Here is an 18,102-nt window from a genome sequence, read left to right as displayed (position 1 = left end):
CCGGTATATGCAACTGAGGGCTTTTGCGAGGCAACATGTGAGGGAATTCCCACAGCTCCCGACGCATGAGGTGCAGGGCAGAGTGATCTCAAAGACATGGGTGGGGGACGGTAAGGTGTCAGATATATATATAGGGAAATGAGGGACGAGGGGGAGATTATGGTAGATGAGCTGAAAGGGAAATGGGAAGAAGAGCTGGGGAAGGAGATTGAGGAGGGGCTGTGGGCGGATGCCCTAAGTAGGGTAAACTCATCGTCCTCGTGTGCCAGGTTAAGCCTGATTCAATTTAAGGTGTTACACAGGGTGCATATGACTGGAGCATGGCTCAGTACATTTTTTGGGGTAGAGGATAGGTGTGCGAGATGCTCGAGAAGCCCAGCGAATCATACCCACATGTTCTGGTCATGTCCGGCACTACAGGGGTTCTGGGTGGGAGTGACAAAGGTGCTTTCGAAAGTAGTGGGGGTCCAGGTCGAACTAAACTGGGGGTTGGCTATATTTGGGGTTGCACAAGAGCCGGGAGTGCAGGAGGCGAGAGAGGCCGATGTTTTGGCCTTTGCGTCCCTAGTAGCCCGGCGCAGGATACTGTTGATGTGGAAGAAAGCCAAGCCCCCGGGGGTGGAGACCTGGATAAATGACATGGCAGGGTTTATAAAGCTGGAACGGATTAAGTTCGTCCTAAGGGGATCGGCTCAAGGGTTCACCAGGCGGTGGCAACCGTTCGTCGAATACCTCACAGAAAGATAGAGGGAATGGAAAAGAAGAAGGCAGCAGCAGCCCAGGGGTGAGGGGGGGGGGGGGGGGGTGGAGGAATCAGAAGGACTCTCAGGGTTGTTAATATATATGTATAATATGTATAGGTCGTTGCTATAAATAATTGTATATTGGACTGTTAAATCCTATTTTTGGAGAGTGTTTATCTGAGACAAGGCAGTTGCCATTTAGTTTTAGTTTTTGTTTTTGTTATATATTATTTATTCTTTGTTTATAAAACAGGTCATTGTTATTTATACTGTTATATTATTGTGTAAAGGATACACAATGTACTGTGATGGTTGACCAAAAATTTTCAATAAAATATATATTTTTTTAAATTGAAAAAATGTGTAATGTCACGGCAGGAGGGGAAAATGATCTTCTGACCTTCTTTAGTGATCTGCAGCCACTTCCTACTCACTCCCACTTTGTTCGTTCATTCTTTTGCAGCCGTCCAGTTCTGTGGAGCCATTCTTTGATTCTTTAGTGAAACGCTTGGGAATCCCAGATGTGTTCTCACTCCAGATGTGTGGTGTTGGATTGTCCCTAATAGGTGAAGAGCAAGCCAAACCGGCAGGGGGCTCTCTGGTAAGTTCTGAGAGAAAACGTGCTGCGGCTGTAAACGTGGGAGTGTCAGACCTTTTTTTCTTTTGACCATGAGCAGCTGCTTGGGTATCTAGACTGAACCATGGGAGCCTGAAAAACGTATCCCTTGCTTTCACACACACCCAACCAGAATGGGGAAAAGGAGAGGTCTTCTCCCTCGGCTCCAAAGCGAAACTGAAATCTCTTTAGTTCTCTGAACCATTTCAGTGGGAACAGAACCAAGCACCACCTGTAACCAGACAGAACACCACCTTTTAGGCCAATTCATTGACCATCAGCTGACTCTGTCAAACCGAGTCATCACTGGAGCCAACCAATCTCCAAAAAACAATCTAAAACACCACCGCCTACTGGAATCACCTTGTTTGAATTAAAATACAGGCCAATGGCTTCCTTCTGCTTGAATCAAAATGGCAAGCTGCCTTAAAGATACATGACCATAAACCATCCATGAATCAAAAATGTAACAGCAAAAGTAAAAGAAAGGGGAATGGAACAAACAGCATGGACCCTTACAAAAGCATATGCTCCAATTAGAAATGGGAGTTCCTGGAAATAGTGTATTGATGTATTTTGGCCCGGTTATTGCAGCCAATGGTGAAGGAAAGATGTTCATTGCTGACCTCTCCAAGGCTTGCAGTCAAAATGGACACCTCCCCGTATGGAAATTCGAAGTCCAATGAGACTTGGGACAGGTTACGCTAGTTTCATTCATGGATTCAAGCATGGAGAGCACTCCCCCAGAGAAAGCTCCAAAGCAGCACTCTCTTCGCCTCTAATACAGCTCCCACAGGGCGAGCATCCTGATGCAGTGACCGGAAATTCCCGCCCGGGGTCAATGGACCTTTTACGTGGTCTGCGCCCCGCCGTGGCGATCTTGTGGGGGAGGGCATGGGAAAAAAATCCAGCCCAAAGTCTCTGATACACAGACTGTTTTATCACTACACAGAACATTGCTTAATTTCCAATCTTGTTTTGTTAAATCTTTCACCCAAAAGCAGGAGTATTATCTCCTAGCTAGAGACCATCCATTCTTCTGACAAGTAAATAACCTTGCTGGCAAATTCTGCTTATCGTAGAGCATTTTACTAGCATGTGCTCTTTACTCTAATGCAGGGATATCAGCACTATCTCCACCCCCCCCCACCACCCCCAACCCTTACTTAAATCTATTTATTCACCCTAACCAAGAGCCTTGTCCTAATCTGTTTTTGCGCACATTAGAAAGCAAATTGCACTTGTACACACCAATTAGCAGCCTAACTGCAAGTAATGGTCGCAGTAGTGCATTGGGCAGCACTGAATTTGATGTTGAAGCTACGGGTTAGGACGTTGTTGAGCTGGAACATTTGTGCCTGCCCTGAATGATCATCAGAACGCTATTGAATGCTGTCGCAAAATGGGGAAGGGAAATTCCCAGCGTTAAGATCCTTCACCTTCATGGGTAAGAAAAGTTCATGGGAAGTGGTCTGTCAAACAGAGGCTCATATATGTTTCCCAGTCATTACAATTCCTCCTTCACCTAATACGTACTGGCCTCAATGTCTTTTGGTCCGGATATTGCAGTCCGTTGCGAAGGAAAGATGTTCATTGCTGACCTCTCCTAAGTAATTGATTGTAGCATTCTTTAATGGAGTTCTCAGCATTAAGTTGCAATGATGTCATCAAGCTGGCCAAGCAACCACTCGCATTAAATAATTCTCACAGACAGCCAAACAGGAAGTGAATGACACTAATGGTCAAATCACTTCTTTATTCCACAATGTAATAAAGGTCGGGATTTACCTATGGGGTTAAGGTTGAAGCTGACCTATCAAACTCTCAATTTCAGGACACCTGTTTCTGAGCAATAATTACGCATATTGGCAGTAAATCCAATTTACAGCTGTTTTGAACAAGGTCTCCAAAGGGGCAGTTCTCACTACATCAAGTGATTTTGGTGACTACTGGCTCTGGGGTTCTACGGGGTCTCTGGGGTTCTGCGGGGGTTCTGAGGTCCCCAGAGCAGTGAATGGTGAGTTGCGACTTCAGGGTTTCCCATTAATCTGCACTTTGCCTAACTCCTGAAGTTGTGGTCAGATTCGGAAGTAATGACTGTGGATACTCACTCTTACCAGTGAATCCTAGAAATGGTAGTACAGAGAAAGGGATTTTTCAGACTGCCCGCTGGTCGCTGACCAAAACTATCTACTCCAATCCCACTCTCCATTATCGTTTGGTTTTTAATTTTCCTTTTTCGAATTTGTTCCTATGTTGCTCTGGAATTACATAGAACGTAAGGCACAGAACCAGGCCATTCTGTCCACCGGTTACACTTTTAAGTGTGTCACCAGTAACCAATTGAAAACTCTTGTACCTAGTCCTCTTATCATTTAACAATTATTTCCCAATTATTCCCTCTATAAGGTATGCTTTTGATGATGATGCGGTAATTGATGAGGATAAATAATCAGGACATTCCCATAAATGAGATTCTCAACTTCCAATGTACAGAAGATTGTAATATTTAGTATTCAGGACACTTTTTGGTTTAGAAAATCTCTTTAATCAATATATATGTTTTGACAAAGAAAAAAAGTCATTAGCTGATGATGGGTGGTACGGTGGCACAGTGATTAGCATTGCCGCCTCGCAGCGCAGGGACCTGGGTTCGATTCAGGCCTTGTGCAACTGTCTGTCTGTGTGGCCATGCTAAAGTTTCCCCTTAGTCCAAAGGTGTGCAGGTTAGGTGGGGTTGTGGGGCTGCAGGCAAGGGGTCGCGTGCTCTTTCAGAGGGTTGGTGTAGACTCGATGGGCCGAATGGCCTCCTTCTTCTGCACTGTAGGGATTCTATTGTATACTATGGATAGCCATCCAATAGTGGCGTTATTTACCAATTGAGGCACCTGGGCTATGTAGAAGATGATTGCACCCAGCCTTAATAACTGGATTGAGCTGAAGGAGGCAGCACGCGGATACGAATCTCATTGGCATGGAGATTCCATCACAGATTGGAACTGAATGTATTATTGACAACTGATTGAGTGCGACAGTGAGATAGATGCTGATCAAAAACTCCTGCAACCGGTTGGAAAGGCACCGGCAGAGGTGGCGGCAGTGGGAGCTAAGTGCACATGTGCCGCTCGCTGTTCCTGGTGCCTTTCCTGCCGATTGCAGGAGTTTTTGATCATCTATTTCACTGTAGAGTGGAAGAGTTGCATCAAAATTCTATATCCCGGCCATTACTGATTTACTGACTGGTGGAAACTGTCTTTCCACCCCTGCCCACTCGCGTCTCCATCCTCAACTTAGTATATCCACTTGCCATCACTAGATTCAGTGTCATTATTTTTTGAGCTTCAGGAAAGTCTACTAAAAAGCTCTTCTGTGTCCCAACAAAGCTAAAGATACTAAGTTATTTGGCATGGAATTTGTGCTGGAGTTGTAAAGTATCTGCCAGGCTAGTGTCATGAGAATGTGGCTTTAAGAAATGTTTGTCTGCTCATATTACTGCAGTGATGTCAGAGTGTGGGTGGAGCTGGGCTGTCTGTCGGCATTTTACTTTTGTGTTAGGCTGTTTGCTGCAGGGTGTGTTTAAGTTTCGTTTTCAATGTTGGAGTTGAAGCCAGACCAAGCAGGTGTACTGTTGATCTCTCTGCCATGAAAAGACTATCTCTTGATCATTTGGTGAACTCAGAATTTAAATGTTCTCCGTAGTGAATGTAAATCTATTGTGCTTCTGTTAAAAGGTGTTTCCTTTGTCTTCTGGATGTTGTTTGGGAAGTTATTAAGGATTACTTAGTGTTGTATTCTTTGGGGGTTGTATTTGAATTGATGGTTGCTAAGATGTTCACTATGTTTTAAAAAGGTTAACTTGAGTTCATAGAATAAACATTGTTTTGCTTTATAAATTACTTTTCCATTTCTGCTGTACCACACCTGTGGAGTGGGCCGTGTGCTCCCCATACCACAATCTATTAAAAGTTGTGGGTCAGGTGACCTCCATGATACACTTTGGGGTTCTCTAAACCCTGGCCCACATCACTAGGGAGGGGCACTGTTGTAGCTTCAGTGAACTGACCATCTATAGAACAAAGCTGCTTGTCTCTCCTCCAGCTGCGGTCCCAGCCTTGTGAGTAGGATTGCTCCAACTGCAACTTGTCTGATGCTTCATTCTGTCCATTCCCCTGGGCTTTTTGGGTAAGATTTGAAATCCACGTCAAATTCGGGGCATTTTTCTGCGTGCATTGCCCATAAGGAACACTACAACTGCAACAACAAAAAACCTTTCCTACTTGATGTTCCATTCCCCTGACAATGGAATATATTCTAAAGGTAGGGAAGTCTTTCTTTTTTCAGTGCTACAGCACCTTCCTGCGACCATATCGTGATTACTGTGTGTAGTCCTCATCTCTTTTCAAAGCAGTTCAAGGAAGGTTCACATGACTCATTCCTGGGATGAAGGGCTTGTTTACCCACTGGAGTTTAAAAGGATGAGGTGTGATCTTATTGAAGCATTAAGAAACTGAGGGAACTTGCTCGGGTAGATGCTGGGAGAATGGTTTCTTGTGGGTGGACTTTTGAGGAGAATTGTTTTTTTTTTAAGCTACTATGTGGACTTGTCTTCCCCAGAAAGCAGTGGAGGTTGGGTCATTGAATTTATCCAACGTTTAGTTGGACTGACTTTCTGTTTTTGATAGGAAGAGTGTCGAGGGTTATTTGGACAGACCGGAAAGTGGATCATAACCAGATCAAATATGATCGTTTCAAATGGTGGTGCAAGCTCGAGGGGCCAAGTGACCTACTGAGCAGGGCCCAGGAGAGATGGGTATGCACGGCGCTAATCACGGAGTCTCCGGCCCTCTGAGGTGGGTCGGGGTCTGTTCTTGGGCAGCACTGCCTCCGCTCTCAAGTGGCTGCCTCAAGGTGTTCACAAACAGGCATGCAGTGCTCTGCTCCAGGATGACATTTTGTAGCTTAAGCAGTTATTGGAGTGAGAGCTCGAGTCCACATGGATATTTTCCTCTAACAGCCAAGGTGCATCTTGGGTGATGCAATCCGCCTTTGGCCACACTCCCACCCTCCTGCACAGGTGCCTGCCCTAATGGCTTCCAGGAGTAAAGATAGCAGAAGAGGCTGGGGTGGCCATGTTGCAGCAACAGTGAGACCCAGGACACGAGTGTTGAAGCAGAGAGGAAAGCACATCTTACCACCTCCACAGCCATCACAAACTTCTCAGCGATAAAATATCTCAAACCTCCCATGCCTGGGATGTGTGAGTGAGTGCTGGTTATGAAAGACTGTAGCAGGACATCGACTAGTAGAATACCGAAAAGGTCACAGAATGAGCAGTGTGGTGATTGTCCCTTTTCGAGGGCAACACAACAGAGTAAGGGTCACATGGCCTGTGTGATGAATTCGGACTCGGTGCGAAATCACCCCATGGTGCGAGAGGTTCCCGGGCAGGGAGGCTCCCAGGCAGAGGGGCTCTCTGGAACGAGCGACAGCCATGAGGCTGTTGTACAATTCTTATCAATAGATACCTTTTTGTGTTCACAAATGAAGTCTGTGAAATTATACCTTTTACGTGCGTATGCATTTCAATGTAGAAAAATATGAAGTGATAGATTTTGGAAACAAAAATAGGGAAAGGAAATTTAGGCCTCAAAAATAGGAGACATTAAAAGGAGCAGAGAAACATTATTGTGCAGATATATAGCTTTTTAAAAAGCGAGAGCACAAGTATACATGACCACAATAGTTCATAAACAAATCCTTGAGTGTGTCTAGAATCACCGAATACGGGGGCGATTCTCCAAGCCCCGTGCCGGGCCGGAGAATCGCCGCAACCGCGCCACGACACCGGCGCGCGATTCTCGAGGTGCAGAGAATCGGCGCCATTTGCGCCGGCACGTTTGGGGCGGCGCCGGCTGCTGGAATCGGCGGGGCCGCCGATTCGATGGGCCGAGCGGCCACGCCGATACGACAGAGTCACGCCGGCGCCGTTCACCCCTGGACGCTGCCGGCGGGAACTCTGCGGGAACCCTCAGGGGCGGCCTGTGGGGGGGGGGGGGGGGGGGGAGGGGGGGCTCCTTCCCGGGGGGGGGGGGGGGGCCTGCGATCGGGGCCCACTGATCAGCGGGCCGGTCACTTCCCCCCCCCCAAACCGGGCCTACTTTATGGCGCGGCCGCCCCTGAACACCGATGCCATGTTGTTCGGGGCCGGTGCGCTAAAGAAGCCCCCGCGCATGTGCGGGTTGGCGCGGCGGAAAGGAGGCTGGAGCAGCGTGAACCCTATGGGGGCCAGAATCGGTCGTGCCAGGGCCCGGCTCGCGCCATCGCGAAACGCGACGGCGTTCACGGCGACGCGGACACTTGGGCTCCATTTCGGAGAATCGCCCCCAAGAAAAGAAAGTAACATTCGAAGTTTACAGGACCATAATTGGATTGTGCTTGGGGATTACTGTGTAGTTCTGAGCGCCTACAAATAGGAAAGGTGCATGTAGGTTCACCACTGAAGGGCAGGAGGCAGAGTTAAGAAGATAAACTTGGAAGTTCGGGCCTTTTCATTAAAGCTGCAAAGTTGAGTGTGTTGGAGAAAACCCCAAGGATGGGAGCTGGATGGATATGGGTCCCGGATACAGTAGATACACTCTCTCTGACCTACTCCTGAAGACCTCTCTCTGACCTACTCCTGAAGACCTATGTTCCAATGTACTGAGGTGCGATTGCCCCAAACTTGCTTCATCAAGGACCCTTACAGTCAACAGAAAGGATGTTTTTATTGCACTATATTGTGCTAATTTTGTTTCATTGAAAGATAGACGTAGCTCTCCAGGCCAGCATCTCGAATTGCCCTTGAAGGTGGTAGTCAGCCATCTCTTGAACCGCCGCAGTCCATGTGGTGTCGATGCCCCTGCGTTGAGTTCGAAAATTTTGATCTAGCCACCGTGAAGGAACAGTGATATGACTTGGGTGGAACTTGCAGGTGATGATATTCCCATCTGTGCGCTGCCACTGTCCTAGGTCACTGAATAAGGGGCCTTCGTAGTTTCCAAATGATTTTGTGTAATGGCCAGCATTTTTTAACAAGTTCTTTTTTTTGTTGCTTTTAGGTTATGGGTGGAATTGAACCGAGTCTATCTAAAGGGGATATCTGGTACACCCCTATCAAAAGAGAATGGTATTACCAAGTTGAGGTTCTTAAACTGGAAGTGGGAGGACAAAACTTAAACCTGGACTGCACAGAGGTAAGCATGCTATCAATTCAGAGCCTTGATGTTTACTGTGGGCCACAAGTATAAGTGGAATTTGGTATCATTGTTCAATATCTAGTGAGAAACAAAACTGGATCTGATAACCTTCCATCAGTTCTCACACCCGGAATGTTGAGGTGGAAAGATGGTCTACGTTTTTGAGATCCCTTTTAAGTCCGACAGATGCAGGTTCATGTTCTGTGTACTGATTCAATTCCAGACCTGCTTGCAGTAGCTCCTCTGGCTGGAGGCGCTTTCCTATTTACATTATGGCAGGTTATACAGTCCCCAAGCACACCTTAAAATGACTCCTGCAAAGTCAAAAAATAAATAATTGGCCAGAGAAAAACCTTGCAGGTCATCCAAGAGGAGAACGATTCCCCCCCCCCCCTCCCCGGTCTGATTGATTCCAATGTGAGGGGAGGGCGAGGCAGCAAGAAGCCATATCCCCTGAACTTGTGCAATTGTTTAATGTAGATAGAATTGAGCTCGAGAAATAACCCCACAGTGGAATAGTCTGCGAACACAGTCTGGAGACTTTAATAATGAAGGACAGCTACTTTAGGTGTGTGTGTGTGTGTGTGTGTAATATTACATCCAAGAGTGAGTTTGCACCTTAATTAAAATTTATTAAAATGTAATCATTAACCTGGCTTCCAAACCAGTTGGCATTATCTGTCACACCCTCTCCTCCAAAACTCTCCAGTCTGTGGGGGGAGGTGACTCAGCAAATTTACAAAGCCGTGCTAGTTTTGATTGCACGGTTGCCAAGGAACAAACGTCAAATCTTGATTTTAAGTTATGCAGTTCCGGGATGTTTGTGCACCAGCAGGCCCACAAAGCTACCGGAATACCTTGCACGCTATTAGTGCAGCTTAATCCAAACTGGTTACTCTCGTCCGATGTCAGTTCAGCAGGTGAAGTGGGGACTTCCAGGGATCAGGAATATTGGGGGGGCAGGGTGTGGGTGGTGGTGGGAAATGGTGGGAGTGGAACACACATCTGCTCCAAACGTCGAAGCCTATATGGATGGCTTCAGTAGTGTTTCGTGCTCTCTTTTTTATTGGGTACAATGGGTATTATGTTCCTTTAAAATAGATTAACTTGCATTTATATAGTGACTTTCACAACCTCTGGATATCCCAAAATGCATTGGTCAGCGACATTCTTTTGAAATGTAATCACTGCTGTGACATAGGAAAACGTGGCATCCAGTTTACATAGCAATCTCCCACAAGCTTAACCCAGATAATCTGCCTTGGTACGATGTCTAATCTGACCTGGTGTCATCTCCCATCAGTACCACACTGTCAGCCTAGAGCGGGACTTGAAGCCGCAATCTTCTGATTCCAAGTGGCAGCCAATCTACCAATGAGCCCCGACTGACGGTCAAAATGGACCAAGAATTCAGTTCATATTCACATAAGATTCAAAAGACTTGTTACTTTCTCCCAGGAGCTGTGTCACATTACCTGGCAAGTAGAGCTCTTCTCCCCACTGTTTTAAACCCTCGATTATTGGGTTAATCCATTCCTTGGGTTTAATATGGGAGATAAGCATCATTGGCAGTAAATGGGAAATAGTTTGCTTTGTTGGAATTCAATGCATGGTACTGATTTCAGTTGACCTTTTGTTGATGATCATACAACAATTGGAGTCTCACTTTACTGCTTGTTCTTAGTCCTTCTTATATTGCAAAATAGCTTTTGTAGTTTGCATTGCTGTGGGAACGATCACTTTTGTTTTGACGTTTTATGTCTGTTTGTCCTCCCTTCTCACTAGTACAACTCTGACAAAGCCATTGTGGACAGTGGTACCACACTCCTGCGTCTACCAATGAATGTGTTTATTGCAGTTGTAGTGGCCATTAAAGAAACCTCAAAGGTAAGAAAGTTCTGGGCAACTGAGAAGATGTCACTTGTATCTGAACAAGTATTGTATGATCTTCGATGCACCAATCAGGGTTCATTGTTTTGTCTGTGGGCTTGCTTGTTCCATAAAAACTGTCTCTGAACGTGACCCGGTGCACCTTACCCTTGGACCTTTCTTTCTTGTGCCACCATGACTTTTTCACATCCCTTTTCTCCCTCTCCCTTTTCCATCTCCAGTATTGGCACAAACCAGCTCAGGAATTCCAGGCGCAAAGTGCAAATTCCCTCATGCACATCTGCTGTTCTTGAGGGCAGCACGGTAGCATTGTGGATAGCACAATTGCTTCACAGCTCCAGGGTCCCAGGTTCGATTCCGGCTTGGGTCACTGTCTGTGCGGAGTCTGCACGTCCTCCCTGTGTCTGCGTGGGTTTCCTCCGGGTGCTCCGGTTTCCTCCCACAGTCCAAAGATGTGCGGGTTAGGTGAATTGGCCAATGATAAATTGCCCTTAATGTCCAAATTGCCCTTGGTGTTGGGTGGAGGTGTTGAGTTTGGGTAGGGTGCTCTTTCCAAGAGCCGGTGCAGACTCAAAGGGCTGAATGGCCTCCTTCTGCACTGTAAATTCAATGATAATCTATGATTAATCTAGGACAAAGGTTCGGCACAACATCGTAGGCCGAAGGGCCTGTTCTGTGCTGTATTTTCTATGTTCTTTATGTCTCCGGCAAAGTTGTTTCTCGATTGACCAAGGGCAGCCAGAGGTTGTTATATTTCTCTGTTGCCACAAAGAGAGAGGTTATGGAGGTGCCCACACTCTGAATTCTTGGAAAACATTGAGAAGTTTATTAAGGGTGTTGCTCATACAATCAAGATCGTGATCTGCTCCAAGCTCATGCAAGCACTCTGCTGACGTCACTGCACATCACGTGATGTAGAACCAGCAAGAATGTATTCCCAGACACAACATCCCTCCCTCTTTACTTCATTAGTGCAACAGCAACAATTAATATATACACTCTCAACACTTTGTGCAGCAAGTAACTGATCAGCATTATGTCACCGAACTCTTTCCATCGTCTGTCAATACGGTTGTATGATATTGGACCTGTCTTTGCTTGGATCATAGCTGCTACACATTTTTTGTTCGTGGCGCAATTTCTAGCTACCACTCTCCCTCCCTGGTTAAATAGGGGCTGGTTTAGCACACTGGGCTAAATCACTGGCTTTTAAAGCAGACCAAGGCAGGCCAGCAGCACGGTTCAATTCCCGTACCAGCCTCCCCGAACAGGCGCCGGTATGTGGCGACTAGGGGCTTTTCACAGTAACTTCATATGAAGTCTACTTGTGACAATAAGCGATTTTCATTTCATTTCAAATACATGCCTTTTAGAGGTTTTCTCCCTCGAGCAATTTGTGTTTGTTGCTGTCGTTTGACTCTGAAGTATCAGGTAGAGTTAACAAATCAAACTGTTCGAAGTTTCCCTTTCAATAACAGCATTGCCGGTGAACTCTGTGGTAGCTGTACAGTGTTCCAAAAAGATATTAGAAATTTGTTTATTCTTCTTGATAATGTTCCTGGTCCTTCGCTGCTCGATAGACTGCTTTAGGATTCGTTCGGCCGATCCATTTGTTGCCGGATTATATGGAGCTCACTTCATTTCATCATTCCATTTCAAGTAGTCCGCAAGCCCCTTCATAGTAAACTGTGTTTTATTATAGTTTTATTATTATATTTAGTATAGGACTAGGAGAATCTCTCACATCGTGGCGGCCTGCTTCATCCTTCACAATATCGCGCAGCGGAGGGACGACATGCTGGAGGAGGAGGAAAAGCACCAGGCCTCGTCTGACTAGGAGGATGCAGAGGAAGGACAAGATGGGCAGGGCATGGGGCCCAAGCAGCCACAGTAGGCCGCACAATGTGTGCACCTGGGCCTCCGTGCACAGGACAATCTAATCTCCTCCAGAGTCACTAACTAGTGGGTCTAATGCGCCTAGCCATACAGCAAAGTAATAATAATATCCTTTTTTTTATTGTCACAAGTATGAAGTTACCGTGAAAAGCCCCTAGTCGCCACATTCCGGCACCTGTTGGGGTAAGCTGGTACGGGAATTGAACATACGCTGCTGGCCTTGTTCTGCATCACAAACCAGCTGTCTAGCCCAGTGAGCTAAACCAGCCCTAGTGTTGCTTCAATCGTGTTGCTAAATTCAGTACAAATTTATCTTAATAATAAATCCATCCTAAAAACAACCTTAATTGTGTCACATTTTGCGGACGCTGTGCTTCTGAGATCGCTGACGCCTTCTTTGGTTCTTTATATAAACCATCTTTGCTAATAATATGACAAGGGGAATTTATGGATGACTTGGAAAAAGCCGCACTATTCCTTTTTAACTCTCACCTTGTGGCTCTTTACACTGCTTCAGAATAGCTTCCAAATTCGGCAAGTGTTCCTGTTCACTTGTATTGGTGATGAGGATGTCATCTAAATAACATTGCACTCCATTCAATCTACTTAGAATTTGATCCATGGATCTTTGAAACAAACCAGGCTTGGATGTTATTCCAAAAGGATATCTTCTGTACCTCGGGCAGCGCGGTAGCACAGTGGCTGGCACTGGGGCTTCACAATGGCAGGGTCCCAGGTTCGATTTTCCACTGGGTCACTGTCTGTGCGGAGTCTGCACGTTCTCCCCGTGTCTGCGTGGGTTTCCTCCGGATGCTCCGGTTTCCTCCCACAGTCCAAAGACATGCGGGTTAGGTGGACTGGCCATGCTAAATTGCTCTTCGTGTCCAAAAAGGTTAGATGGGGTTATTGGGTTATGGGGATAGGGTGGAAATGAGGGCTTAAGTGGGTCAGTGCAGACTCAATGGGCCAAATGGCCTCCTTCTGCACTGTTATGTTCTATGTAACAAAGCAGACATTTGTGCTTTACTATGGTGAATAGTGGCTGTCATCAAGCACCATATTCATCTGCAGAAAGTCCAGAATCCAGTCTTCACTCAGCAGTAAAACTAGTTAATAGTTTTAAAATCTCTACAAATTCTCATTAAGCCACCCTGCTTTAATACAGCAACGTTTAGTGCCGCCCAATCACTTGTAACAACAGGTTCGATGACTCCCGTCCTTACTAATCTGTCTACTTCCTCTTCAACTTTAGGTTGATGGTGTATGGTACAGTTCTAGCTTTGAGACATTTGGGTGTGTTGTTTGGCTTGAGTTTTATGTATATCTCCACTCCAATGATAGAGCCTACTGAATCTTTGAACACCTTCTCGTACTGCGTCAGAAGTTGTTGTAAATGCAATGAATTCACTAACTGACTGTTTCCCAGTTATCTTAGCCAATAATGCTGTGCCAAGTAGTGCAGGAAAGATTCCACGGACAACGCGAAGAGGCAACTTCACCGTTTGCCCATTTACTCCTGCTTTATCTTTTTAGTGGCACGAACTCTTCGGTGTATGTCCTTAGGATCACATGTGATGGTATGATACATTGTCTCCGGTATTAGTGATACTGCGGCGCCCATATCCACTTCTATTTCAATTTCATGATCTTCAAGTTTTGGATATGCCCAAAAATGTTGTTGTTCACCCTACATTGACAAGACAGATAGCTTTGGTTCTTGCTGCAGCTTGGTTTTGTTGTCTTTTGAGCGATCTTGAGCTTCATCCACTATATTTGTAGACCCGACCACATTGCTTGCTTGTATTGTTCTTCTTGCACTTTGTTGGTGTAGAGGTTTTCTGAGCCCAACACAATTTGGTTACCACAGTTCTTGAATGCCTTGGATTTATTCGAGCATTCCCCTGCTGAGTATCCAACCGGTGTACATGGTTGCACCGCTGCAGCCTGGTTCCTTGAAGTACCCACTTTATGGATCTTCGCTCCGGTCCCTATCTGTGAAGCCTCTCTTGTAGCAAGCTCCATAGACGTGGCAATTTCCACAGCAGCTTTCAGAGTTAAATCGCCTATCGGAAACCTCTTCCTCTGAATTGCTTCACTGCGTAAGCCACAAACCAGCCTGTCTCGAAGGGTATCACCAAGTGTTGTACCAAATTGACAATATCTAGCTAATTTTCTTAAAGACGCTATAAACTGTAAAATAGTTTTGCCTTCTTCCTGACTACGGCAGTAGAACTGGAACTTCACTGCAATCAGAAATGGTTTCGGTGAAAAATGTCCCTCTAAAATTTTCAATAATTCACTAATGAAATGAAAATCGCTTATTGTCACAAGTAGGCTTCAAATGAAGTTACTGTGAAAAGCCCCTAGTCGCCACATTCCGGCACCTGTCTGGGAGGCTGGTACGGGAATTGAACCATGCTGCTGGCCTGCCTTGGTCTGCTTTAAAAGCCAGCGATTTAGCCCAGTGTGCTAAACCAGCCCCTGATGGACATGTTCATGCAGCAAAACCAGGAACAAGATTCTGTAGCAGCATAAACGTTTTATGGTGAACTGAGCTGAGAAATGTTGCCACCTTTCGGTTCCCTGATGAGCTATTGAAAACAATTGGAATTTTTCTTGGAATGCATTCCCCTCCTCATCTAACCCGTCCATGGTGCCTATTTTTTCCAGCGTTTCTTTTTTTTTTTTAATATCCCGGCTTCCAGAGTCTACACTTCCTCCCTTCTGACTATGTCGGAAAGTATGGCACAAACAATCCCTTGAACAAGCAACAAAGAAATCTTTTATTTTTATGCCCGAGTATTTTGGCTTTCCTCCCAGGTAGTGGCCCGTGCAGTCAGCAGACCTCCCTGTTCCCCACAGCCCATGTAGCTTTGCCACGTGCGCAGTCGCTGCAGCCCAGCCCGCACTCCTTCAACGTAAGGAAGTCTTCCCTGACTGCCGGTCGTTTCGCTCGCAGTTACTGTCCAAAACCTTTTATTTAACCTTCAGCGGTCACATTGGTGGCAGTGCTTTGCCCGATGTCTGATCCTGAGAAGCTCCCGATGCTGTTCCACAAATGGGTCAACTAAACTTTTTCTGCTCAATCCTCATCGCCAGTTTTCTCGTGTTTTTTTTTTTTTTGTTGCTGCAAAGTGAAAGTGTATGGCAGTGCCCACACTCTGGATTCTTGAGAGATTTGTTAAGCATGTTGCTCATACAATCGAGGTGGTGATCTGCTCAAAGCCTGAGCAAACAATCTGCTGTTGTCACTGCGCATCACATGATGTAGAATCAGCTAGAATGTATTCCCAGATACATATCGGCTCTCTTGATAAGCCCTCTGTTATGATGGCGGACAACGCTAAACATAATTGTCTGGTATAGACTGTTGCTCATCACAAACATGGGTACTGTAAGTGATGGGGTCTGTATATGGTTCATGCTGCTACCTTTTAACACACTTGGATTTGCTTTTTTAGATTCATAACGTTTGATGCATTTAATTCTTTGGAGGGTATTATGATCCCTATAACTTTAAAAAGGGATTTGAATTCCTCGTGGCCAACAAGTAAAATAACCGGAAACTTTCACGTTTTTAAGACTTTTACTGTCAACAAACAAATTGAAATCAATGTTGACAACACATTATTTATAAGGCAACTAATGTAATAAATGACAGAAAATATAACCTCTCCGTGCTTTGATTGAAAGCCCACTCTATGTTTATATGTTACACTGTACTCCCCATTGACTTGTAGCCTTCACAGGAACCGGTTTAAAGTTACTCCCAGCTTCCAACAGGCTCGCTTCTCCCATTTGGTTGGGTCGTTGGCATCTGGTGTCCATTGAAAGTTGTCTCCCTCTGTCTTCTAAGGCTCTTCGAACCGACTTTCAGCAGCAAGGGACACTCAACAGCTCTTTGGCCTGGCCTCGCCAGGCAGAACCTTTCAATGTCCTTAAATAACTCCAGGTTCCATCACTCCACCAGGAAGCAGGCATCCAGCATTCTGCCTGGTGGCTATCCGAGAACTGCCTTTCTCCCTGCTGCTCGTAGCAGCTGCTGTTGCCCATAGTCTGCGTGCCAGTAAATCTGCACACACTAAAATCAGCTGCTCCTTTATTTTTGCCCAGGTGTTCAAACTGGTATTTAAATTTCAATCGGACTGGCCCTGTGATCCCTGTCCCCATGGCAACCAGGTTGCACCGGCTTAATGCCAGTCAGAGCTAGTAGGGCGTCACATGTCCCTCTCCAGGATTACATTCTATCTTGATTCAAGAGGCAGTTTGAAACAGCCGTCTTATAAAACCTTGTACTTTACAAGGTTGTCTCGGACTAATATTTAATTCCTCATTTGCCATCTAATGGGTGATTTACGTTAGCACCAATGTGGTGCAGGCTGCATTAATACAAGCTCATTTTTAATAAGGTGTTTCATGTACACAACATTCCCCCATCTCCCCCCCCCCCCCCCCCCAGCCCCGTGTACCTTCCAGCCAACCACTTTATTCCACAACAGATTTGTATCCAACTGTACATACGAAGAATCTTTCTTTGCAACATCGGGTTCTCTTCACCCTTGGCTCCAGTTCAAGTCACTAAACATGCATATTAGTAACTAAATAAAGAGCAGTCCGTTTTGAGGTCAAACGCTCCACTAGTCACAACAGAGTGGGAAATTTGCTTTCAATGCTCGTGCTGCCTATTAACGCACACCACAAACATTTTGCACACTGAGCAGAGAGGAGGCCGCGTATGAAAACCCAGATCAGATAGGAGACTTGGAGTGTACACCCCCCCCACCCCCCCCCCCCCCCCCCCCTAGGCTGTCCTTCCATTACTCTGGAAGTGGTGCAATCACCCTCCAGTGCTGTCTTACACGTGAGCATCACTGGTTCACACTCTCACTGAATTGATCAGCTTGATCGATAGATGCTGACTATTTGGCCAACGAAAACCAGGAATAAAAGCAAAACACTGTAGATACTCAAATTCCGAAATAAAAACAAAATGCCGGTCGGGCGGTTTCTGTGGATGGTGGGGGTGTAGGGGGCTGTCTGTATTTGGGGGCTGGTGGGGGGAGAGCGCGGCTGGGTGGAGGGGGGCTGGTTGGGTGGTGGGAGTGAGGGGGCTCCCTGTATGTGAGGGGTGGTGGGGGGGAAGAGAGCGGCTGGGCAGAGGGGGTGCTGGCCCTATCTGTGGGTGGTGGGGGTGAGGGGGCTCCCTGTATGTGAGGGGTGGTGGGGGGGGGGGGAGAGAGAGCGGCTGGGTGGAGGGGGGTTGGCTCTATCTGTGGGGGGTGGGGGCAGGGTGGCCTGGCTGTATCTGTGTGGAGGTGGGAGGGGGGGGGGGGGGTGGTGGGGAGAGAGGCCTGGCTGTACCTGTGGAGGGGTGGGGGCTGGCTATATGTGTGGGGAGGTGGGGGCGGGAGGGGAGAGCTGGTGTGAAGATGGAGGAAGGGAGCTGTCTGTATCTGTGAGGAGGGGGGGGGGGGGAAGGCTGTATCTGTTGCAGGGGGGGGGCTGGCTGTGTCTGTTGTGGGAGGGGGCCTGGCTGTGGCTTGGCTGTATCTCTGGAGCGGGGAGGGCCCTGGCTTTATCTGTAAGGGGGCACGGGTGGCCTGACTCTCTCCCGGGGGGGGGGGCATCTGGCAGCAGCTGTGGAATGAAAAGCCGAATTCTATTGAAAAATTATCACCCTGAAATATTGAACTTTTTTGTAGTTGTTGCTTCTCCGCAGATG

At 46.6% G+C, this 18,102-nt stretch overlaps 1 protein-coding gene across 1 annotated transcript in view; it reads left to right on the top strand.

Moving 5' to 3' along the window:
- Positions 1-18,102, top strand: part of bace2 (beta-secretase 2) — an 86,721-nt gene that overhangs the window by 37,216 nt on the left and 31,403 nt on the right. Inside the window, 3 exon segments of the mRNA XM_072513214.1 lie at positions 1,207-1,344; positions 8,457-8,591; positions 10,380-10,481. Coding sequence (XP_072369315.1) covers positions 1,207-1,344; positions 8,457-8,591; positions 10,380-10,481 — 375 coding nt within the window.

Source organism: Scyliorhinus torazame, chromosome 8, assembly GCF_047496885.1.
Source record: "Scyliorhinus torazame isolate Kashiwa2021f chromosome 8, sScyTor2.1, whole genome shotgun sequence".
In the NCBI taxonomy this organism is placed as follows: Eukaryota; Metazoa; Chordata; class Chondrichthyes; order Carcharhiniformes; family Scyliorhinidae; genus Scyliorhinus; species Scyliorhinus torazame.
Note: the sequence above shows the minus strand (reverse complement) of the source record. Positions and strands in the feature narration are given on the sequence as shown.